Below are 25795 nucleotides of genomic sequence, written 5' to 3'. Positions count from 1 at the left end.
ATGTACATTTTTATTTTATTTTCCAGAATAAGAAAAATTAATTGAGTTAAGAACCTGAGCAACACCAGATAAATCTTCTAATCTATTTATTTGACTTTGTCTGCCTCTCTGTTCAAGAACTCCTAAAAGGTAAGAGTGAGGACCACCAAATTCAATATGCATTTTTCTCTTATCAGAACTTAAACCAAGGAAAGGGTTTGGTTGTGCCAGAAAAACAGGATGTGCCCAGAATGGGATTGCTTCTCATAAAACCACATAGAAAAGAGACAGAATCACAAAGCAGGTTAAAAGGGCTGGCTGGGATCACACATCCTCCCCCCACCCCCGGGACTGCCCCAGCACAGAGATTCTCGCCCCTAAAGAACCCTTTAGGGAGGGCGGGAGGGGAGTCTCCCTCTCCCCACTGCCAGCAGACGAACCTACACCTGCCTTAGCTAGGGAACATACACCACTCCCCTAGGTGTGCCCACTGGAACTGCAGAAGCAATAGAAAGGTGCTTCTCACTTGGCCCCAAGCTGCTGCGCTGAGAGAGGGATGGGGTGGTAGTCTCTCCTTGGGGGAACCTCCACACTGAGACCCTTATCTCCAGTCCTACCATTTCATTTTCCAAAAACACAAAAACTGAGTTCAAGACCCAAGCAATGCCAGATATCTCTTCTAGTAACTATATAAAGAGAAGTTATTAATTTGCTACTTTTGAGTCCTAAAGATATTAGTTCAAGTATTACTTTTAAAGAAGCTTTTATATTTGCAAATTAAAAAAAAACAACAGATTTGACTTTATTTTTAGTAGGCCAGCAGTGTGTAATGCTTTCACTTTCTTAAATTAGTCTCCCGTTCTGTGATGTTACAAAGTTAATTGATATTACGAATTAAATCACTTTTAAGCAAAGTGGCCATCAAAACTAGGGGGCTGCACTCCCTGCTCGCTATGCTTACCAACTCCCCGCTGGCTGTTGCACCTGGACCATGGCCTCTCCTCCTATCCATGCCACAACAGGAGGCAGGGTGGCACCAGCCCTTTCTGCGGCCAGATGCTCTGCCCCAGGATCTGCCCCAGGATCGGGGCCAGGGACCAGAGACGTAGCGAAGGGGGGAAGAGGGAGACAGTTACCCCCAGGCACCATGTTAGGGAGGCACCGAGCTGGGGTGGGACTAGAGCGCACGCTGTTCTGGGCCACGTGATGCTTTCAACCGAGACCCGGGAGCTGCTGACTACATGCTACTGGCTCTCTACTCCAAGCTGAAGCAGCCAAGTTGGGTGGGAGGAGCAATGGTTTTAAAGGTAAGGTTTCCTTACCCAGCCCCGTTCCTCCGGTGCCTGGCTCTCCGGGGTGGGAGGGGGAGGAGGAGGAGGAGGATTTGATTGGGGGGTTGCTCCTGGCACTGGGGGTGCCTTGCTCTGGGGGAAGAGGGGTGAGTGCATGGGGGGGGCTGGCTTTGGTGCAGGGGTGAGGTGAGCGTATTGGGATGGGGAGCACTGTGGGGGGGCTGGCTCAGGGGGAGGGGTGAGTGCATTGGGATACGGGGTACTGGGGGGGGCTGGCTCTGGGGCAGGGATGGCTGTGCTGTACTTAAAAGTACTGAATGGGATCTTTTCAGGGGAAAAGGCAAAATGAAACATTTTTTGGTAATACACACATATAGCAGTCAACACTTAGATGCATGTAATACAGCACATACACGCACACACCTACCATGTCTTGTTTTTACCAAAAAAAAAAAGACAGAACTAAGTAGCTCTTTAAAGACTAACAAGATGGTTTATTAGGTGATGAGCTTTCATGGGCCAGACCCACTTCCTCAGATCAATATGTGGAAGAAAATCGTCACAACCATATATATCAAAGTGATACAATAAAAAAAATGAACGCATGTGAAATTGACAAATCAAATTTTAGAATAGAGGGGACGTGAGGGGGGGAAGGTTAGTGTCTGTGAGGTAATGACATAGGGGTGATTGGGGAAGCCATCTTTGTAATGAGCAAGATAATTAGAGTCTTTGTTTAAAATCATACATAAGGTGTCAAATTTAAGCATGAATGAATGAATGTTTTTACTAACAGTTTTTCCACCTAATTGCTGGCCAGATTAATTAGGTGGGGGAGGGTTGGAGCTGGATCAATGCTCCCATGTTGACTGCAAGATGCCTTAGATCAGGGTTTCCCAACCTATGGGTCAGGACCCAAATATGGGTTGCCATTACATTTCAAAAGGGTTGCCAAGTGTCTCCCCAAGTGGCTCTGCCCTCCCGCCCCCATTTTTTAATTGCCCTGGGTCACCAAGTCTTCCTGAATTGTCAAAATGGGTCCCCATCTGGAAAAGGTTGGGAACTGCTGCCTTAGATGTATATTGTCTTCACTCTCATGCAGAGAGTCATCATATGCATATCTAGTTATTTGTCTATGGCACCTTCTTCTGGGTGTTGTTTTAATGCTCTCCTATTCACCTCTAAGGGACCTTCCAAAAGCAGGCACTGGCCGAAGTCAGTACTACAGATGTAACAGTGTAGTTGATTAACTGATTAATCAATAAGCAAAAGCTTATAGGTTAATGCTATAGACTATACACATCGCAGGGATGGAGCCTGGGGCAGATGGACTGGAGTTGGGGACTAGCCTCTCCCCAGAGTTGTCTGGGGCCCAAGGCTTTGACTTAAAAACACTGATAAGGACATGCAGATCCTGGTCCCACTGCTACTGCATTGCCCAGGAGCCGCCAGGATTGCTTCAGCTATTTAAAGGGTTCACAGCTCTGGCCCCTGCTGAGGTAGCATTGTGACTGTGAGCTATTTAAATAGTATCCTATTGCCTGAGCCACCACCTAGAAATTCAGTTGCATGGGCAGCAGGATAAAAATAGAAAGCAGTCAGATGTAGCTCACGGACCTGATCAAAGTGTTAGGCGGACTGGATCCGGCCCTCGGGCCACATCTTCCCAGCCCTGCTCTATAGTAACTAAGAGCTCTCGTCATCCACTATCCCTTCACCAGCTATTGAGGATATTTGCTACTAGTAGCCACAGATCAGCCATATACCAAACTGCAAGCAGTCTCATTGTACCATCTATTCCTTAACTTATCAAGTTCTTTGCTGAAGCCAGTTAGCCTTTTTTGCCTCACTGATTGATCCCTTTTGAGCCTGAATTTATTGATGGTGACTTTATATACATCTACTCTCATGTCAACACTGTAAGTTAAATAACTCTTCTCCCTTCCTGGTATTTATCCTTCTGTTGTATTTATACAGAGCAATGATCTCTCCCCTCAGCCTTCATTTGGATTGGCTAAACAAACCAAGGTCTCCTCTCATATGGTAGATTTTCCATTCCTCTGAACATCCTAGTAACATTTCTCTGCACATATTCCAGTTTGAAATCAAATTTATTAAATGTGGAAAACCAGAACTGCACACAGTATTCCAGGTCAGATCTCACCGGTGCCTTGCATAATTGTATTAACACTACATGTATGATTTAAATAGGTTTTCTAACTTTCCAGCACTGTGATTTTAAAACTATATAAAAATCAAGAAAATTTTAATAAAAACCTTTCAAATGTGATAATTTTAAATAAATCTTACTTTTTTCTTCTTTTTAGCATTTTCATCTTCCTCTGGGAGAGGAAAATGTTCTTCTAGAAACTCCCCCAAAGCACTCAAGAGCTCTTCTTTATATGCCCTTATTTTCATCATTTTACTTTTCAATTCCTGAAATGCTCTAAAAACCAATGTAAAAATAAATTTTAACTGATGTGACATGTAATTCAATAAAAAGGTTCTGTTGCTATTATAATATTGGCATCAATAATCCAAATATCACAGTGCAAGTACATCCTGTAAAATATTTGCAACGTAGATTTCAAGTGCATTTTATTACTTGCTTATTTGATCTTTACCAAAGTTATCAAACAGTATTAGCTTTTTTAAAAATCTGTTGGTCATACTAATATTTAATCCTTTACCTTTTTTTTTTGCTGAAAAAGCACTGTAAATACCTTTTTTCAGAAAACTGTACCACCTGATTTTTCATTTCTTCATGTGTTACATCAAGAGCATCTACCAGTTGTTGCTGCTCATCCAACCACTGCTGTTCTCTTTGAACATGAAAGTAGGGAAAAGTGAGAGGGAACAATGGATAATTGGAAATTTTCAGGCCTACTAAAACAATAAAACTCACTTGATTTGCTATCAAAATCATATGGGATTCATACACTAAATTCACTTTATACCTTTTCATGTCTTCCTTCAGCTTTCTAGTCTTTGACTGAACTGTAGACAGAACCATTTCAAGATCATGGTCTACTTTCTGCAACTACAAAAAGGGAAACTGAAATGTATATTATCGAGAAATGCAATTCTATGAGTGCTATGTAAAACCACACCTGACTGTGCTGTTGTGGCATCATTCAGATACTACAGTAGAGGGAGCCAAAATTAACTTGACAGATAAATCAGTAACAACCCATATCTCACATAATAGTATATTAAGAAACTAATAGTTGGCAAGAGCAACCATTATGGCACTCAAAAGTGAGAACATCACAAATAAAGGGTGATTTACTCTTACTAACCAAACTGACAATGAATGAGATAGCCATATCTTGCATATGAAAATGGTACAAGTAATAAGACAGTTTGGCTCACTTTAGGCTATTTCTCAGTAAAGAAATTTAGTGCTTGATTCTGTCAGAGGCTGAGTGCCTTCCACTCCACATAGGAGTGGACAATACCCAACACCTTATTGGCTTAGGTCCTTAGTAGAAACCTGGTTCGCTGAAGACTAACATTAAGATGTGCTCTGTCCCTTTTTGAGACTGATGTGGCTCCCTTAGTAGGCTTGGAGCTTTACACGACATGCTATATTTAGACTAGCCAATTAGCCCGTCATAAGATGGGATTTTCAGGTCTCTCCACTTCCATCTTCTCTCCTGAGCCTCCAGTGTCTCTCTCTCTCCCCCCCTTCTCCTACTGGCTCCCCCCCTCTCTCTCAGCTCTCCTCCGCCTTCTGCCTCCCTCTCTGTCTCTCTCTCTTCTCCCCCTCCTGCCTCTCACTCTCTCTCCACTCTCCTCTGTCTCCATTGGGGATGCACACTCATCTAGGCCCCGCCCCCAGGCATGTACGTCACCGCCCCGTCCCCCTTCACCTCCCCCAGTTCGGCTGAGTTCTGCGCCACTCAGCCAGGCTGCCCCACGGGAGCAAACGGCTGTTTGGGCTCCCCTGCGGCGGCCCATCTGAGTGGCGCAGAACTCAGCAGAGCACCATGGTGGGAGGCGATGGGGGGCAGGGCAGTGACGTACATGCCCAGGGGGCGGGGCCTGGCCATGTACGTCACCACCCCTCCCCTGTTCCCCTTCCGCTGTGGTGCTAGGCTGAATTCTGCGCTGCTCAGCCGGGCTGCCATGGGGAAGCAAGCAGCGCAAGTGGCCGTTTGACCCCTGCGGTCCCTGGGCTACATGGGGAGTGCGGGGCCCAAATGGCCGCTTGTGCCACTTGCTCCCCCACGGCAGCCCAGCTGAGCGGCGCAGAACTCCAGAGGCAACAGAACTCCAGCACCGCAGAACTCCAGCGCCCCCCCAGAGGCAACTCGTAACGCTACTGTGTTACATAGTCACAGACATTGGGCTACTATATATGATGCCTTTTGTCCCTGTACAGGAGTTCTTTGAGGTTTGTCTCCCAGATGGTGGAAGAACCTGATCACACCCAGTTACTTGAACTGGGATGTTCTGGCACAGGCCCTAGTTCAGAGGTGGGAAATCATTTTTTATGGGAGGGGCATTCCAAGAATTTACTGAGTGGTGAAGGGATGCACTCTTCCATGGTATTACTGGAGGAGGAGTGGCATCTGGGATGCGGTTAGGTACAGAAGATCACTTGGGGAAGAGTTTGAGACGGAGAAGGGGATATATGGGAAGGAATGCGTGAAGGAGGGGGTTGTGAGTTGGGGTGGGAGAGTGGGATGTAGGAGGGGGCACATGATCTGGACACAGTGGTGAAGGAGAGAGTGCAGGGATTTGGGCTGTGATCAGGGGTAGGTGACTGGGATGCAAGGTCTGAGGGGGATTTGTACCTGGAGGAGAGACATACTGGGGTGCAGATGTTTTGGGTTATATGTGGTAGGGGTGCAGAAAGGGGACAGAGGGTTATGGGGAGGTAGGGGCTGCCTTCCATGCACCTGCACTAGCTGAAAGGGTCATGTGTGGCTCTATACACTGTGAGCCTGAAGGAGGGTTGGGTACTTCACAAGCTGCCTATCCTGCAAACAGGCAGCTCCCATTTGCCTGAAACCAGCCAAAGGGAATAGCAAGATTTTGCTGAAGGCAGGCACCGTGCACAAAGCCTCTCCCTCCCTCCAGGGCTCGCAGCATTTAGAGAGTTGCCCTAAGCATGTGCAGGGGCGAGGAAGGCAAGGAGTGTGGCAGAGGCTCCTGCAAGCCAGATCTGGCAGCATGGCAGGCCAGATCTGGTCTCTGAGCTGTGTTTTGCCCTCCCTCCTTACAGAAGTCCTTACCCTTTGCAGGCCTTCAACCCCTGTGGGGTTAGGGTAAAGATCTCCTAGATGAGAGTTCCTCTAGTGACTCCAGGAGTGATCCCAGAAGTCTTCTGTTTAGCAATCCTGCTGCTTCCCCTGAGCTGACTGCACCTGCCTCTCTTTTAAAGGCATCTAGTCCTGGCCCCATGGCCTCATGACCTTCCCCATCAGTCCCTTTATTATGTAATTATAAAATAAAATTTAAGTTTATCTCAACAACAAATACAAATGAAATACTAAAAATATTTCTTAGGAGAAGGGTTTCATATACACAGGATTTATGAGAAATATTGTATCCTTCATCTAAACTAACCACAAAATGGAATGTCAATCCAAACATATAGTGGAGAAGATATTCACTAAAAGGAAAATACATAGCCAATCTTTTTGTTAAAAGAGCATTTATATAGGTAATTTGGTTCCCTGACCTGACTGATACAACGCAGAGGAAAGTTGCTGGAAGGTAACCAAACCAAAAAGTTTGGTGCAGCATAAGTTATTTTTAACAAAACTCATATAATCTAAATGTGTCTTTATGTATTAGCCAAAGCATAACTATTCATTTCAAGGTTATAGCCACAAGAATATTCCCAGCTAATGTTACATACCAACGTCCAACCAATATATTTAAATGCTACCACTAACACATTCTTCATATGTCCTTTTCCCCCAGTCTGGAAGCGCTCAAATAGATATTTGCATATATTATTCCTACAGAACTCTAGAAATAAGAGTACTGCCTCTTCTGCACCGCATTTTAATTTTTAAAATCTTATCTTAAGCATATAAATTCTGGTAAAAATGTATCATTTTGACTACACCTAAAAATATTCAGTATTTATGACAAATCAGGAAAAGCAAATTAAAAAATTAAGTTCTCAAATACACATACTTTATTATGGCTAGCCAATTATATGAAAAGAAAATTCTAAAAAATATACTTGTATGAAGTTACTTCCAACTAATGAACTAAGACACTTACCTCCTCCTTTCCTAATGTTACCAGAACATCTGGATTGGTAGAGATTACTGAAAAATAAAACAGATTTTTTTAAAATTTAAACATCGTAACAAATTTAGTAAAATACACAGGTCTAACATTTGAGGCAGATAAACCATTAACATAATCACTTGGACAAAGTTAAATCTCAAAAGGCTGGTCCTATCAAATGTGTAATCTGCGTTGAGGAAAATATTATTTTAATATTGATTTCCTCTGTGGTTCAAACTGCATCCATTACACTATAAATTTCAAACTGAATTCCAATTTTAATAAAACTTGTCTGATCAATAAGTATGGAGGAATTTCCTCTAGCCTACAAGCCAAAGTTTTTGCAGAACATTTTAAATCCAAGGTATTTGTGTAAAACAACTTTCTGTCTCGTGATCTTAAGTCTTTTTTTAAGAATAAGAGAAACTGAAGTAATTAACAGAACATGGGAAGCCCCTCCCTTTTGTAAAAAAGGAGAAATTTCTACAAGTGCTCAATCCGCATAGTCTGAAGTCATTCATAATGCTCATCTCCAAAATCATCTGAATTTACAGCTTTAGTTTATGTTTGCACTAACAAAGTCACCCTTCATTCTGAAAGAGGCTCAAAGCTTCAGTCTGTTCAACAGAAAGAAAAAGTAATTGGACATCATTTTTTTTAAATGGATTAAATTATGGAGAGAGTGGATTGCTGTCACAGGAAGAGATCTTGTAGTCCCTTTGGGAAATTTGAAGAGTTGATTAGGTGTGCCATCATCCTCCCTGCTCTGCTAATATGTGAATAAAAACATGGATTTTGAAAAACTAAAGCATACATTTGCAACATTTTATGTAATGAGAGAAATTGAACCTGCCATAGAAGTTTAATAGCGTTATATTTGTAATGTCAAAATTTGGACATCAAGATCCATAATCTCATTCTAACAAACAATTACAGGCAGTCCCCGGGTGACGTACAAGATAGGGACTGTAGGTTTGTTCTTAAGTTGAATTTGTATGTAAGTCGGAACTGGTACATATTGTAGGGGAAACTCTAGCCAAACATTTCTCCAGAGCTCAGTTTTATTCTCCCACTCCTCACTTCCCTCAGTCCTTTATTCTCAAGCTGAGGTGTCTGCTGAGAAAAGCCGCTCCACGTCTCCCTGGTCTGCTGGAGGGGGGCGCTTGCTTCGTGTCTCCCTGGTCTGCTAGGGGGAAAAGCAGCTAGTGCGGGGTTGCCTCACCCTGTTTGTAAGTAGGGATCCGATGTAAGTCGGATCCATGTAACCCGGGGACTGCCTGTATTATGACAAAACTTTCTTTTTATCAAAAGATAAAATGTATAGTTCCACTAGCAAAAATAAATCTGAATATAATCAATAAAATAATCCTATTTTAAATAAACGTTTGGTTAAACCTCGATGAATATTAAATAAACTGTGAAGCAGTGATCTCACCAGTGATCATAATATGATCTGATATCGAAACAGGAAGACTGCTGCACCAAAGTGTGTTTAAAGTGTGATAAAAAGTCAGATAAAAAATTATGAGCGTGTAAGACAGAAGTAAAATCTGTCTAGCTATATACCCCCTACCTTAAAGGAAAAGTAAAGCATCCCTGAATTAAACTGATGTTGAAGTGCTATTGGAGGCTTGTACAATGACTTTAAACATCATCATGGCTATATTTCATGACGACAATGACATGAAAATGTCTCAAATGTAGAATCTATTTAGTTAGTGTTCTGCTCTTACCTTCCAACAGCCCAAGTTCCAGTCAACTACATTTGATATGAAGAATCCCCCGCCCAACCAAAAAAGCCAACAAATTTACTATACTTTGTGTAGATCAGAAATCCTTTCAATCTTGAATTATCCACTTCAGTCCATTCAATTAACTTGTTTTCTACCCCTTCCTTCAACTTTGAGCATTTCTACCTCAGTATTTATAATTCTCCTTTAATTCTATTGTCTGAGTCTCCACCAAATATTAAAAAATGTAAGTAACAATCTCCTGCACATAGGCATGTGCACGGGGTGTGCCAGGTGTGCCCAGGCACACCCTAATGTCTGGGGCCGGCTAGCAGCTGCTGGAGGAAGAGGATTTGTGATGGAGCGCCGAAGACCCTCACTTTAAATTTCCCGCAGCCATCTACTGGGCACTGTGGGGCAGAGAGAGCGCATGCAACAGGTGAGAGGGGAAACGCCGGGAACTTTAAAACCCAGCTCCCAACTCCAAGAGCAGCTGGGGCCCGACTACAGACGGCGGCCCGAGCCATTTTTGCTGCCCAGGCCCTGCCCTACAACACCACACGGCACCCTGAGGGCATCCCAGCCCCACCCTACAGCACCGTGCGGTGCCCCGGGGGGTGCCCCTCCCTAGCCCTGCAGCTTGAGCTGGCTCTGACACCAGCCCTGCAAGCTGTAAGGCAGAAGCTGAAGGTAAGGGCGGGGGGGAATAAGAGGAAGGGGTGGAAGAGGAAGGGGCTTTTGCGGTGGGGGAGGGTGGAAAAGGAAGAAAGGAGAAGGGGTGGAAGGGGCTTGTACGGAGGGGGAGGGGGAAGAAAAGGGAAGGCACCAAAGGGACAGGGTAGAGGAGACACAAATGCTAGGGGGCGAAGTGGAGACAATGAGGAAAAGGGCAGGAGGGGAGGGGGGACACGGTGATGCTGGAATAGGAGAGGGTAAGGGCATTGTGGATTGGAGAGGGAGGTGCTGGGAGAAGGCTTGACAGAAGGGGTAGGCATGAGGAAAGTGGGGTTGGAGCAAGTCATGTGTGAGGGCACTGGGGCATGAGGGGAATGGGGGCAGAGAGTGGTGAGGGGATGGGCGTCAGGGAAAAAAGGGCAAAGAGGGCAGGAGCAGTGAGGGAAGGGGGAGGCACCAGGAGGGTGCAGGGGTAAGGGAAGGTGTAGGTGCCAGGGGATTCTGGATGTGAAGCAGAAGGGCAGACACCTGCAGGGGAGGGACCAGCACCAGAGGAGAGAGGCAAGGGAGGTGTTAGATGAGGGGATGAGGAGCAGATCACATAATCAGAGTGGGGCTACTGGAGGAGTGGGCACAGGGGGGAAAGAAGGGCTGGTGGAGGCGCTACAGGTCTCAGGAAGGCTGAGGGCAGTGAGAAGGGCAGGAGTCAGGGCAGCAGAGGAGGGTGAGGGATTGGGGGGCAGCAGGCACCAGGGGAGTTGATGGAGCAAGGGGAGGAGACATGGCAGCAGAGGGGAAAGGTAGATATTTATTAATAACTTGGGTGCCACAATGGCACATCCAAACAAGCCACATGAATTCAGTACTGGTGCACAACACAAAATTTATTCTGCTCATGGGAGGAAACTCTTAGAGGGAACACTCTCTCTCCTCCCTCCCCCAGCCTCTCTACCGCCGAATTAATGCGCCACACATTGAATGAATGCAATTGCAGGATATTTGCATGGGGGGGTTGGTGGGGGCCAAACTAATCCCTATTGGTAAGAGGATGGTGGGAAAAGTCCTTGGGGGTGGGAGGTCGGGGGTCACATAACACTTTTTACTTTTGGTCATGTGCCCATCTTGCCCAGAGAGGGTTACCTCCAGGGGCGTGGCTAATGGGGGCCAAGGGTTCAGGGGCGTGGCTAATGGGGGCCAAGGGTTCAGGGGCGTGGCTAATGGGGGGTCAAAGTACATTTTACAAAAATTCTTTGGGTGCACACCCTAATGAAATGTGCTGCACACGCCTATGCTCCTGCCGAAGAGAAATTCAAAAGTCCACATGCAGTAAATTCTGTCTCCTGCACTATGACTATTATAGGATGTGATTGTAGAAGGAGAGGGAATCTCTTCAGTAGTAAGGGCCTATCTCTTGGAGCCCTCTGAATAACAGGACAGAGATCTTGAATTGATGTCTATTCAATGGGGAGATAGTGCTCTGCATGGAATAATGGGGGGTAATATGCTAAAGGCGATTTTAATCAGACATATATACAGATTAATCTTGTATTAATAAGAACCTTTTTCTCATATGTGGTTTTATTCCTACATAGAAAACATATATATATATATATATATATATATATATATATATATATATATATATATATATATATATTTTAAATCAAGCCTGGAGGTAACAAATGGAATAGCACGCCAATGTGTAGCATGATTGCAATGCAAAATACTACCAGATGTTAGCAACACAAGGAATCATTACTATGCAAGCCTTTGTATGGAAACTCCTATTCAAGTGATAGAAATCTGGCACAATATTGGTTCTATGCACACAAAAAAGTACTATACGTAGACCACATGTTTTATAAACTTTAAAATGTGGTTAATTTTTATTTTGCAATGAGAAAAATTCAAATCTACTATAAGTGCCAACTGCTTGTTAAAAAGTTGTAATTTAGCTGATTAAGCGTATCTAGAGCTATACATAGAGTATCTGAATCCAAGAAAGAACAAGAGACTAAACAGTATTGCTAAAATGAAAATTTGCATTGTGGATTCAAGCCTGTATGCCAAGACTGTACCCAATGAAATTTGGAACTGCCAAGTTATAACCCCCAACAGAAAGGTTTATAATGGAAATGCTGACAGACTCAATTATAGTAATTGTACTGGCTATTACAAAAAATATACAGCTGGGTACAAGACATCCTGACATTCAGGTTGTAATATTAAGTTGTGGCAATTCAACTAATATTCCTATCCCATATTTAGCATCATTCAGACAGTGTTTTCAAATAATGAAGCATCTTTTTGCTTTCTCTCAATGAGGTATATGTACACTAAGTTCCAGATGGACACAGAATAATTAAAGCACGGCAGTTCATTCTCATATAACGGCCACAATCTTATGAGAGCACTTAAAATTAACTCCCACCTCCCATTCTCCAATGAAGTGGCTTACAAGAGAATAAGTAACATGGGAAAGCCAAGACTGTAAAAAGATAAAAGTGGCGAGGAGTCCTGTAGCACCTTATAGACCCGTGGTCCCCAACACGGTGCCCGCGGGCGCCATGGCACCCGCGGGGGCATTTGTATGCGCCCGCCAAGTGCTTGGGGCTGGCTTGGCCCCAGGCACATGGAGCACGGTGAGCGCCGGCCCCGGGAGCGCCGCGGATTGGCCACCCACGCTCTGGGCGCGGGGTGCTTGCAGGGGGCGCCGGGCGCACGGCGCTTGGGGGGGGGGGGGGGGGAGAGCTCCGGCCCCGGACGCGTGGCGCTTGGGGAAGGTGAGCGCCGGCCCCAGGCGCGCGGCGCTTGGCGGGGGGAGAGCTGGCCCTGGGCACATGGCTATGCGGGGGGCCCCGGGGGCCCGGCAATCTCAAATGGTTGGGGACCACTGTTATAGACTAACCAAAGTGTTGGAGCATAAGCTTTCGTGGGCAAAGACCCACTTCGTCAGATGCATGTCAGCTGACGAAGTGGGTTTTTGCCCACGAAAGCTTATGCTCCAACACTTTGGTTAGTCTATAAGGTGCCACAGGACTCCTCGCCGCTTTTGCAGATTCAGACTAACACGGCTACCCCTCTGATACTGTAAAAAGATAAGTTATTTACATGGGGCATACAGTACAGATGTAACGGTGTTGGTTCCAGTATAGGGATGTAAGTGACTAGTTGACTGATAAGCCTATTTCGCTTCTATCAGAGAGAGGCAGTAAGGGGGGAGCAGGAGCTGGTTCTGGGGGGAGCCGCTTTAAAAGCCAATTCCCTCCAGCTCCAGCGGGGGAGGGGTGTGCAGCGGGGAACTGGCGCAGTGGGACTTTTGCTACATTTCAAAAGTAAAGTGCATATGAGGAATTCAGGGCCAGTGGGTGACTCAAGCAGTCCTCTGCTGACCCCGCGGTCCCTGCTTTTGAAATGTAGGTGAGCCAGCAGGGCTCTTGCTACCTTTCAAAGGCGGAGGTGCCCTTATCAACTAATCAAATAGTCAATTAATCTAAATTTAACATCCTTATTCCAGGATACTGAAGAGACTGAGAGTGAAGTAATTTTACCTCACCCTCCTTGTCTCTCTAAACCATATCAGGGGCTCATACACCTTCACACAGATTAATGTGGTATAAGCCATCAAGCACTAACAATGCCTCTCTCCTATCTACATTGGCCAAAATGGTCAGTCTCTGCTTCAAAGGATAAATGGACACAAATCAGACATCAGGAATGGTAACACACATAAACCCGTAGGGGAGCATTTTAACCTCCCCGGACATTCAATGATGGATTTAAAAGTAGCCATTCTCCTACAAAATAATTTTATTATCTGCTTACAGAGGGAGAAATCTGAACTGGAGTTCATTTACAAGTTCAACAATATCAACTTAGGCTTGAAGAAAGATTTTAACTGGTTAACGCACAACAGGTTGGATCTCTCTGGTCCAGAATCTTTGGGGCCTGAATGGTCCCGAACTAGGGAATTTGCTGGACAAGGGGAGGTTTGGCCTCAGGCTTTTTCCAAGGCTCCCCACCTGGCCATGGACCCAGTCAGTGTGCTGCCCCAAGACCGCATACTGGGTTCTGTTGCCCCCCAAACCTTCTGGTGGGGCTCCTCTATGAGCAGTTGGCCCTACATACCCTTGGCCAGGCTCCTCTCTGAGACGCCAGACCAGCTCCAGCCAGCAGGGTTCTGCTCTGTACCCCCAGCCAGAGGGGCTCTGCGCATGCCTGGCCTCACCACGGCTGCAGCAGGACTCCATGCCCCAGCCGTCAGGACTACCTTTCCCAACCAGCAGAGCTTTTCTCTGGGCTGGCCTCCCTCCAGCTGTGTAAGAGCTCCAATGCCTCCCTCGCTCCCAGCTGCTGGCCCTGCTCCAGCTGACAGAGCTCACGCTGGCATCCTCTGTGACTGGGGCTCTCTGGTCCTGCAATATCCATGATCCCCAGACCATAGAGGCTCAACCTGTACAAAGGAAATTTCCCCACCTTTGATATTCGCATTTCCACATCACATGCTGTGAATGAAACACATCCAGCCTGACTTAATTTGCTTAATTAGCATGATCCTATAATTGACAGGAAACTGTTTTTGCTGTTAAAATATACCCTGGACTCTGTAATTTCTACTTCAACTCATCTGATGAAGTGGATTTTACTCTCAAAAGTTCATGACCTAAAAACATTGTCAGTCTCTAAGATGTCACAGGAGTGATTTTTTTAAAGTTATTTTTATATTATATACACAACATTTCTGTACCATAAAATTAACATATGTAACGGATATGCTCAAGTATAATGCTAAAAATATTTAATGCAACAATAATCTATTTTTTGTAACACAAGTAGCTTAAGGTTTTAAAAATGATTAAACATTTATAGTAACAAAAACATCAGCATCAGCTAGAATAAACATCGAAAGTGCTTGCAAACTTTATGTTACAGGACATGCTGATCATAAGCAGTGGCCAACAAGAAATATTCCCCTACAGGGTAACGCTGCATAATTCGGTACAATTGGTCTAATTTTGGTATGCCCTTTCTCTGAAGCATCTGGAACTGATCACTGCTAGAGACAGGTTCCCAGATAATACAAACTACAGGTTGGACCTCCCTGGTATAGTACCATCAGGACCTGACCGGTCCCAAATAGAGAATTTGCCAGAACAAGGGAGGTCCCCCTCCACTACCGGCCCCCAAGCCCACCGCCTGATATAGGCAGGCTATAACCCCAGCCTCACTCCGCCACCTTAGGTGGGCTGCTTGCCCAGCTACCAATGGCTCTCTGGGAGGCTTGGACCCAGCTCGCTATGAGCTGCTAGGGAATTCTGGTCCCAGTTGGCCCTGCTGCCCTTAGGCTCACAGACTCTCCGGTCAAGAATCATCCATGGTCCTACTGGATCACGGATTTACTGAACCAGAGTGGGCTGGTTTTTGGCAGTGAAACTTGTACTAATGTTTTCTGTTATGGAAATTTTATATATTGGGGGGGCGGGGGGAAGCAGTATGTTTAGAAAGAGACAGTTAGGTTGTTGATATACCGTGACCACTGTTTACCATCAATGTAAAACAGTCTCATTGCTTCCCTGTTCTTCTGCATTGGTCTGTATCCACCTGTTGTTTTGCCTTATATTTAGATTGTCTGAATCCAGCACTGGGTACTGGTTTCAAGGTACTGGTTATTGTGACAGACCCAGACCAGGCTGGCTGCCACACACTAATGGAAGGAAGACATGCTGGAGCCTAGATAAACAGTTTTCTCTTTCCTGAGTAAACAGGGCTGAGCCTAGTGCAGCATAATCAGGCAGCTCCCCGGGGGCAATTACAGCTTGCTGGAAGTACAGGCTAAGTAGACACTTCAGCCAATTAAGGCACATGGAGCTGCTTTAAAAGGTTTCCCCCTAGGTAAGGAATGGGAAAGAAAAAGAGTGAAGGACTGGAAGGAGAAAGTGTGGTGTAGAAGAACAGTGGGTGCAGGAGCTGAGGACTGATTAGCAGGTACTAGAAGAAAGGTACTGGGATGAATTGTTTGGGGAAGTGGCCCAGGGAAAAAGCTGCCAGACTGTCTGTTGCCACTGTCTTATGATTTCTGGGCCAGAACCTGGAGTAGTGGGCAGGCCGTGGTTACCCCCTAAACTCTCCCATGCCATCACCAAATCTGCCCCTAAGAAGGGAGACCAAGACTACAGTGGGGTTTTTGCTTCAAAACTGTGAACTAGCCTGTGATGAATATGGCTCAGTAGGCTGTGGACCCTGCCTCTAGTAAAGAGAAAGAGGTCATGTGTCACAGTGAGCCTCTGAGGCAAAATACTATCCACCAGAAGCACAAGATCCATGGGGCACAGACAGAACTTTGCCACATTACCTATGAACACTCAAAGAGTCTATGTCCTTCACTCTTGCAGAATATCTCCCACTCTGCGCCTGTAGTGTGGCTGCTCTGCTTTGGCAACAAAAGGGTTAAAAGCAGGCTGGAGGGAGCCTGCCCAAACCCAACTGCTCAGGGTGCAGCTAGCGATGGCCAGTCAGGAGCAGAGCAGTGCTGGGCAGTCTTAGAGGAGCAGAAAGAGGGAAATTCTAGTCTGATACCAGCCAGGCTGAGGCCTTGATACAGGGGCCAAGAAGGTGCAAGAGCCACAGGGAATTGGCCCAGGAAACACAAGTAATTAAGGGAAGTAAAGGAGGGCAGAATGAGGGTCCCTGGATCAGGGCCCACAGTAATGGGCAGACCTGGGTCCATCGTTTCTTCCTTGCACCATGTACCTTGCAGAGCTGAAGTGTGAACAATATAGACTGTGGCTTGCCCCTGAGGTGAGGGGCTAGACTTCAGGGCTGCAGTTTTGCTATAGAGGCCTACAGTTAGCCTCCTGGAATATTACATCTTTGCTGGTCTGATATTTTAGGAGAGCTGAAAACCTAAAAATCCCATTCCAGTAAAGGCAGTGTTAGGTATGTTTACACTAGAGCGATTACAATGGCACAGCTGTACTAATGCAGCCACTGTAAGAGCTCATGTAACTGCTCTGTTTTGACAGGAAAAAGCTATCCCATTGACACAGCACTATGCAATTACTATTTATACTACTCAGGGATGTGTTTTTTCACACCCTTAAGCAACAAACTTTGCTGATGTAAGTGGTACTGTAAATATGGTCTCAGAAAGAGAAACAGGTGCTCTAAATTGAAAACTGCCTCATTCATTTCAAAAGGTGCTGTCAGTGCTACAAGGAAGAAAGCACAGAGACGGAAGTGGAAGGACACTACTGTAAGTAGCAGTTAATTTCTGCAAGGCACCTACAGATGATGATGCATGCAACATAAACATATTCTCTCTCTCTTTATATACATAGATAAATATATGCACACCCACCTAATCACTCGGATGCTTGGATGTATCATGTTATAAATTCAAGATAATCATATAAACTTTGTTTTTAAACAAAGGCTATAACAATATTAATAAAAATCCTTACTCTCAGGACTTCGTTTCTGCCACTGATTATACTCTGCTGTTAGAGCCTTCACTCGCATCATTAACAATGAAAGCTGTAAAACAAGAAGAAAATGAGTATTTAAAAACTAATTCTTAAAATGTGATGAACTGTATTTGAGACAGTACATGGTAACATTGATTTAATATTCCACGAGAAAGAATCTGGAAGATACAATGGAGCACATTTTACTAGTTTTTAGAATCACCATTTCTTACAGTCTATTTGTTGATGTACAACACCTACATGGAAGTTAATTCTTTAGATTTATAGAGAATAAAATGTCCAATTGCTCTGGGCTCCCTTGACAATGTTTAAAAAATATACTAAGACCTGTAAATTCCACCAGACCAACACAGCAGTGAAAACTTAAGTATAACTGACACTGATCAATATTGTACAGGTTGGACCTGCCTGATCCAGCACCCTCAGTACCTGACCAGTCATGAAGGAGGGGATTTGCCTGACCAGGGGAGGTCTTCTGCCACCCGCTCCCTAGCCTGATGCAGGTTATGCTTCCAGCCCTGGATGGTCACCCTACCACTGGCCCTGGCTGCCTGCAGCTGACCCCACCTTGCCTGCCAGCTAGGCAGCTACAGCTCCCCTACCGAGATGCCTCAAAACCCCGCTAGGCAGGGCTCCCAGCTTCTGGCTCTTCTGATGCCTACATCCCAGTCCCACACCTACGCATAAATAACTCCTCTTTTCCTCATGAACAGTGAAGAAAAGTGAGATGCTCTAGCATGCCCCAAAAAGTGACAACTCTGGGCTGTTACAACCTAGACAAGAAAAGCCCAGAATCTCCTGCTAACTGCCCGTGCAGATTGACAGAATTTAAGGTCAGCAGAGACCATTATATCATATAATCTGACCTCCTGTGTATCACAAACTATTGATTTTATCAAGTTAACCTTGTATTGAATCTAATAACTTCTTTTTAACTAAAGCAGGGGTGGGGAAACTAAGGCCACCCCTGGCTTGACTGGATTCCCAGTATTGGGGAGCCTGCTCTGGCACTTCAGCCCCCCCATCATGGAGCTGGAGCATACAAGATCTTCTAGGCACTGGTGAAAGGAGAATGTGAGGAGTGTCTTTCTCCTTCTCAGTCTGGGGCAACATCAATTAGAGGTTTTTTTTGTTTGTTTTTGTTTTCCACTTACTTGTGTGTGGTCCCTGACAGATTTGTACATGGGTCAGCAACCTCCAACCCAAAAAAGGTTCCCAACCACTGAACTAAAGCTTAACTTGTGGCTGGCTAAAGCATATCTTCCAGAAAGACAAATCAAGACTTGATTTGATTACAACAGGAGTTGGACAATCCGCCAATTCCTTTGGCACTTGCTTCCTAAAGTTAATCACTCTCATTGTTAACATTTAAATTTGACTAACTTCATCTTCCAGCCAACCTCTACTAGAGAAGGTACTTCTAGCAATTGATATTTTCTTCTTGTGATGTATGTATACACTAATTAAGTCACCTCTCAAGCTTTCATTTGATAAACTAAACTGACTGAGCTCTTTATATCTCTCACAGAAAAGTACTTTCCAAAGCCTTGAATAATTTGTGTGGCTACTTTTTGTACTTTCTCAATTTTATCAACATTCCTTTTCAAACGTGGACACCAGGACCATATACAGTAAGAGAAAGTTACTCACCTGGGGCAGTAATTGGAGTTCTTCAAGATGGTTGTCCCTGTAGGTGCTCTACTTCTGGAGTCTGAGCTCCACTACACTTCTAATCATGGGCATTGCTACCTAAAGTCTCAGATTAGAAGCTCAGAGGTACTCAGACACCTAAGGTGGAGCACCCACAGGGACAACCATCTCAAAGAACTCCAGTTACTGCACCAGATGAGTAACTTTCCCTTCTTCTTCGAAGGGTATCCCTGTGAGTGCTCCACCTTAGGCGATTACAAAGCAGTAATCGTGTTTAGTGGAGGGTGCCAGGAGACCTGAATCAGTTTGGCCGAAAAGTACTCTCTGTAACTAAGTATCGGAAGCAGAATAGTCTGGGTGGCATAGTGGTTGGTGAATATATGTGCCAAAGCCCAGGTGGCAGCTCTGCAGATTTTCTCAATTGGTATGCCCTGGAGGAATGCCATGGATGCCACCATTGCTTTTGTGGAATGAGCCTGAATGGCCGCTGGGGGTTCTTACTGGAATATTCTCTACACCAGATTTATGCATCCTGAGATCCATCTCGATAGTCTGTGTTTTGAAATAGGTAAACCCAGAGACCTCTCTGTGGTTGAAATGAAGAGGTCTGGAGATCTATAGAAGGGTTTTGTGGGTTGTAGGTAAAAGAGAATTGCCCTGCAGACATCTAAAGCATGCAAGGCTGCTTCTCTGATGTCCTTATGAAATTTAGGAAATAAGACAGTATGTAAACTGTTTTGCTGCAATGGAACGTGGGAAGTACTTTCAGTAGGAATTTCAGGTGTGCACAGAGGATTACTTTTTCTTTATGAAAGATAATATAAGGAGGGCCCATCATGAGGGCCCTTAATTCATCCACCCTATGTGCTGACATAATTTCCACAAGAAAGGAAACATTCACTGAGAGGTGAAGCAGTGACCAGGAGGCAAGAAGTTCAAAAGCTTTCCCTGTTATTGCTCTCAGCACTAAGATTAAGTCTCATGCTGGAGTTAGGTCTCTCACTGGTGGAAACATATTGTGTAGGACCTCACCAATCTATTAGAATTCTTTGAGAAGGTCAACAAACATATGAACAAGAGTCATACAGTGAATACAGTGTAGCTGGAATTTCAGAAAGCCTCACCAAAGGGGACCTCCTGCTGGGAATTATCTCAGTTGAATCCACTACCTTTTGTATATGTATATATATGTGGCAATATACCTATCTCACATAACTGGAAGGGACTTTGAGAGGTCATCGAGTCCAGTCCCCTGCCTTCATGGCAAGACCAAGTACCATCCCTGACAGATTTGCCCCAAATGACCCCCTCAAGAATTGAACTCACAACCCTGGATTTAGTAGGTCAATGCTCAAACCACTGAGCTATCCCTCCCCCAACCTTCTGGTTAGTCTTTCACCCATCACTAAATCGTGGGATAAGAGATAAAGTCCTATCATGAATCAGCAACTGGTTCAAAGATAGAAAAAGAGTAGGACTAAATCATTAGTTTTCAGAAGTGAGAAGTACATAGTAGCCTCCTCTAAGGGCTTGTACTGGAACTAGAATTGTTGAACATATTCCTAAATTATCCGGAAAAGAGAATAAACTCTGAGATGTCAAAATCTGCAGACAATACAAAATTATTCAAGGTAGTTAAGTCCAAAATCGATTGCAATGATTTACGAAGGGATCTCACAAAATTAGATGACTGGGCAACAAAATGGCAGATGAATTTTTGATAAATGAAAAGCATTGCACATTGGAAAATATAATTATGACTATAAACACAAAGTTATGGGGTCTAACTTAGCTATTAACACACAAGAAAAATCTTGGAGTCATTGTGGCTAGTTCTCTGAAAACACCCACTGTCTGTGCAGCAGTAGTCAAAAAAAGCTAAAATCTTAAGAACCATTAGGAAAGGAGCTGATAATAAAACAGATATTAACATAATGCCACTATATATATCCATGGAACGCCCACATCTTGAATACTATGTGCAGTTCCGGTCACCCCATCTAACAAAACAAAAAAAGGAAGTACTTCCTCATACTGCCAGAAGCTGGTGGTAGATGACAGGGGATGGATCACTTGATGATTGCCTGTCCTGTTCATTCTCTCTCAAGTCCCTGGTGTTGGCCACTGCTGGAAGACAGGATACTGGAATACAGGGTACTGAGCTAGATATTCCATTGGTCTGGCTCAGTATGGCCATTCTTATGGTATGTTACCAAAGAAACAGACAGCACACCCCTAAGATGATCAATTTTGTCTCAAAACAGAAAAAATATCCTTGAAACAGAGTGGCTCATACCAGGCACTACGCAGAGTCCATATTACCTAGACCAGTGGTCTCCAAACTTTTGTGATCGCGCACCCCTATCAGTAAAAAAAATTTCAGCATGAACCTCCAATATATGTATATTTATTTATTTATAAATTATATACATGTACTACTGTACTGATATATTATGTACATTATAAAACATACACAAAAATAGAAATTAAAAAAGGATGAGATAAAGATGAAACAAAAAATATTTTTAAAATACCGTATATACTCGAGTATAAGCCGAGTTTTTCAGCACATTTTTTGTGCTGAAAAATGCCCCCCTTGGCTTATACTTGAGTCAGCGTCTCGAGAACTGAGGAAAGTGAGTACGCTGGTCAGGTTCTAAGGCATCCAGGTTGTCGTATCTGTCAGGAGGTGTTATTGTTACGGACTGCGCTGTAAATTCATCATCAAAGTATCTCGTGTCAATTTCTGAGGTCTGAAAGCTCTATGTATGTGTGATGAACAGCGCACATACATAGGCTTGTTGGCTGCACAGTGACTGCCAGTGATTGGCTTGTCACTGTGCTGTGGGCAGGGGGCAGGTCCGGAGGCAGAAGCGCGGCTCGGCGCAGGCTGAAGAGAAGAGATAAGGTAAGGGGCCTGAATGGAAAGGATAAAATCCTTATGGAAAGCAGGATCTGCCCAGGGATTGTGGAAATATTTTATCCTCTGTGTAGGGGGAATGGTATATGTGGAGAGGGAGTTGCCATCTGCAAGTTTCCCTCAGCTAAAAACACGAAAACAGCTAGGAAGCCGGGACACCTGAGGAAAAGAGCTATGGGTTGTGGCTGCTTAAAATGTATGTCAAGGCAACATTTAAAAAAAAAGCTAAAATATTATTCATACAGTACATCTATGCCTGTGTTCTTGCTAAATCATACCTGTGTTCTGGCTACAATGCCTGTGTTCTAGCTACAATATCTGTGTAATGGCCACAATACCTGTGTACTGGCTGCATACTGTGTTACTGGCTGCAATATACCCCACTTATGACGCTGAGCTATATTCTCCTTACACAATATGTGGAATACAGGGGATGGAGTGGGTGGATTCTATAAGGAGTGGGGCTTATGAGAAGTAAGAGGGGTCAAAAAGGAGAGACGGGGCCTGGCGCCCCCCCATCCTAAAAATTCTTTTTTTTATCCTGTTAGAAATGGATCGCAATATCGGTACTTCTAATCCTGGACCAAAACAAAAACGCAGGTCATACGAAGCTGGTTTAAAACTTAAGGTTGTGTCAAGAGCAGAAGAAAGCAATAACAGTATTTGTTATTGTTTTTCTTTGAAATAAATATTCATGTAATTTTATTGGTATCTATCTTCATTTTTTACATTTACCAGTAGCTGCCTCATTTCCTACCCTAGGCTTATACTCGAGTCAATATTTTTTCCCAGTTCTTTGTGGTAAAATTAGGTGCCTCGGCTTATATTCGGGTCGGCTTATACTCGAGTATTTTATTTATTAATGGTACAGAAAACCTTTCTGCTTTACTAAGGAAGTAAATGCGTGGTTGCGCAGGTGGTATCGCAGAGAGGGCTTTGGTTTCTTCGACCATGGGACTCTGTTCCGGGCGCAAGGATTGTTAGGAAGAGATGGGATCCACCTAACCAAGAGAGGAAGGAGCATCTTCGTAGGCAGGCTTGTAAACCTAGTGAGGAGGGCTTTAAACTAGATTAGTTGGGGGACGGTGACCAAAACCTTGAGGGGAGTGGGAAAGTAGGGTACCGGGAAGAAATACAAAGAGGAACGAGCAAGAAAGAAGGACCCCTAGTTCGCATGGAGAAGATAGGGTGATAAACTGGTTAACTGAGGTGTTTCTACACTCATAGACTTTAAGGTCAGAAGGGACCATTATGATCATCTAGTCTGACCCCCTGCACAGTGCAGGCCACAGAATCTCACCCACCCCTCTTAGAATAATCCTCTCACCTATATCTCAGATATTGAAGCCTTCAAATACTTTGAAGGCCCCAAGATGCAGAGAACCCTCCAGCTGTGATCTATGCCCCATGCTACAGAGGAAGGTGAAAAAATTCCAGGGCCTCTGCCAATCTACCCTGGAGGAAATTTCCTTCCCGACCCCAAATATGGCGATCAGCTAAACCCTGAGCATGTGGGCAAGTCTCACCAGCCAGACACCCAGAAAGTTCTCTATAGTAACTCCTATCATCCCTCCATTAACCTATTTCCCACTGATAATGAATGGTCAATTAGTTACCAAGATCATGTTATCTTATCAAACCATTCCCTTATCATAGAATCATAGAACTGGAAGAGACACCAGAAGGTCATCAAATCCAGCCCCCTGCTCTAGGCAGGACCAATCTCATATAAATCAACCTGGCCAGGGCTTTGTCAAGCAGAGACTTAAATACCTCTAGGGATGGAGACTACACTACTTCCCTAGGTAACCCATTCCAGAGCTTCACCACCCTCCTAGTGAAATAGTTTTTCCTAATATCCTACCTGGACCTCTCCCACCACAACTTGAGACTACTGCTCCTTGTTTTGCCATCTGTCACTACTAGGAACAGCCTCTCTCCATCCTCTTTGGAACCTCCCTTCAGGAAGTTGAAGGCTGCTATCAAATCCCCCCTCACTCTTCGCTTCTGCAGACTAAACAGACTCAACTCCCTCAGCCTCTCCTCATAAGTCATGCATTCCAGCCCCCTAATCATTTTGGTTGCCCTCCGCTGGACCCTCTCCAATGCATCCGCATCCTTTTTGTAGTGGGGGGCCCAGAACTGGACACAATACTCCAGATGTGGCTTTACCAATGCCGAATAAAGGGGAATAATGACATGTCTGGATCTGCTGGCAATGCTCCTCTTAATGCAACCTAATATGCCATTAGCCTTCTTGGCTACAAGGGCACACTGTTGACTCATATCCAGCTTCTCATCCACTGTAACCCCGAGGTCCTTTTCTGCAGAACTACTACTTAACTGGTTGGCCCCCAGCTTGTAACTATGTTTAGGATTCTTCCGTCCCAAGAGCAGGACTCTACACTTGTCCTTGTTGAACCACATCAGATTTCTAGTGGCCCAATCCTCCAATTTGTCTAAGTCACTCTGGTCCCTATCTCTGCCCTTACGCGTATCTACCTCTCCCCCCAGCTTAGTGTCATCCACAAACTTGCTGAGGGTGCAATCCATCCCCTCATCCAGGTCATTAATAAAGATATTGAACAAAACCGGTCCTAGAACTGAACCTTGGGGCACTCCGCTAGAAACCGACTGCCATCCTGACATCGAACCGTTGATCACTACTTGCTGGGCCCGGCCTTCTAGCCATCTTTCTATCCATCTTACCGTCCATTTATCAAATCCACATTCCCTTAACTTGGTTAACCAAGCTGGCAAGAATATCGTGGGAGACAGTATCAAAAGCCTTGCTAAAGTCAAGGTATATAACATCCACTGACTTTCCCACGTCCACCGAGCCAGTTACCTCATCATAGAAGCTAATCAGATTGGTCAGGCACTACTTCCCCTTTGTGAATCCATGCTGACTATTCCTAATCACTTTCCTCTCATGCAAATGCCTCAAAATGGATTCCTTAAGGATCCCTTCCATGATTTTTCCAGGAACCGAGGTAAGACTGACCGGCCTATAGTTCCCTGTATCGTCCTTCTTCCCTTTTTTGAAGATGGGCACTACATTTGCCTTTTTCCAATCATCTGGGATTTCTCCCGATCTCCACGACTTTTCAAAGATAATAGCCAAAGGCTCCTCGATGACATTTGCCAACTCCCTCAGTACCCTCGGGTGCATTAAGTCCGGACCCATGGATTTGTGTACATTTAGCTTTTCTAAATAGTTCCTAACCTGTTCTTTACCCACCAAGGGCTGTCCATCTTCATCCCATCTTGCGTCACTTAGCGCAGAAGTCCAGGAGCCAACCTTGTCCGTGAATAGAGGCAAAGAAAGCATTGAGTACTTCAGCTTTCCCCACATCATCTGTCACTAGGTTACCTCCTTCATCCATTACGGGCCGCACACCCTCTCTGATCACCTTCTTCTTGTTAACATGCCTGTAGAAACCTTTCTTGTTATCCTTCATATCCTCAGCCAATCGCAACTCCATTTGCGCTTTCACCTTCCTGATAACCCCCCGGCATTCTCGAGCTATACATTTAAACTCCTCCCTAGTCATTTGTCCAGGTTTCCACTTTTTGTAACCTTACTTTTTGTGCTTAAGTTCACCAAGGATTTCCCCTGTAAGCCAATCCGGTCTCCTACCATGTTTGCCTCTCTTGCTATGCGTCGGGATGGTTTCTTTCTGTGCCTTCAAAAAGGCTTCTTTAAAATACTGCCAGCTGTCCTGGACTCCTTTCCCCTTCATGTTAGCATCCCAGGGGACTCTGCCCATCAGATCTCTGAGGGAGTCAAAATCTGCTTGTTTGAAGTCCAAG

At 44.7% G+C, this 25795-nt stretch overlaps 1 protein-coding gene across 5 annotated transcripts in view; it reads right to left on the bottom strand.

Annotated features, from left to right (window-relative positions):
* Window positions 1-25795, bottom strand: part of CENPK (centromere protein K) — an 87348-nt gene that overhangs the window by 11094 nt on the left and 50459 nt on the right. For all 5 annotated transcript variants that reach the window (XM_089779376.1, XM_006117003.5, XM_089779375.1 and 2 more), the window contains 5 exons: window positions 17389-17461; window positions 7515-7561; window positions 4229-4311; window positions 3995-4093; window positions 3582-3717 (listed from right to left, as the gene is read on the bottom strand). In XM_089779376.1, coding sequence (XP_089635502.1) covers window positions 3582-3717; window positions 3995-4093; window positions 4229-4311; window positions 7515-7561; window positions 17389-17461 — 438 coding nt within the window. The remainder of the gene's footprint in view (window positions 1-3581; window positions 3718-3994; window positions 4094-4228; window positions 4312-7514; window positions 7562-17388; window positions 17462-25795) is intronic.

This window comes from Pelodiscus sinensis, chromosome 6, assembly GCF_052426305.1.
Source record: "Pelodiscus sinensis isolate ZL-2025 chromosome 6, ASM5242630v1, whole genome shotgun sequence".
Lineage (NCBI taxonomy): Eukaryota > Metazoa > Chordata > Testudines > Trionychidae > Pelodiscus > Pelodiscus sinensis.
Note: the sequence above shows the minus strand (reverse complement) of the source record. Positions and strands in the feature narration are given on the sequence as shown.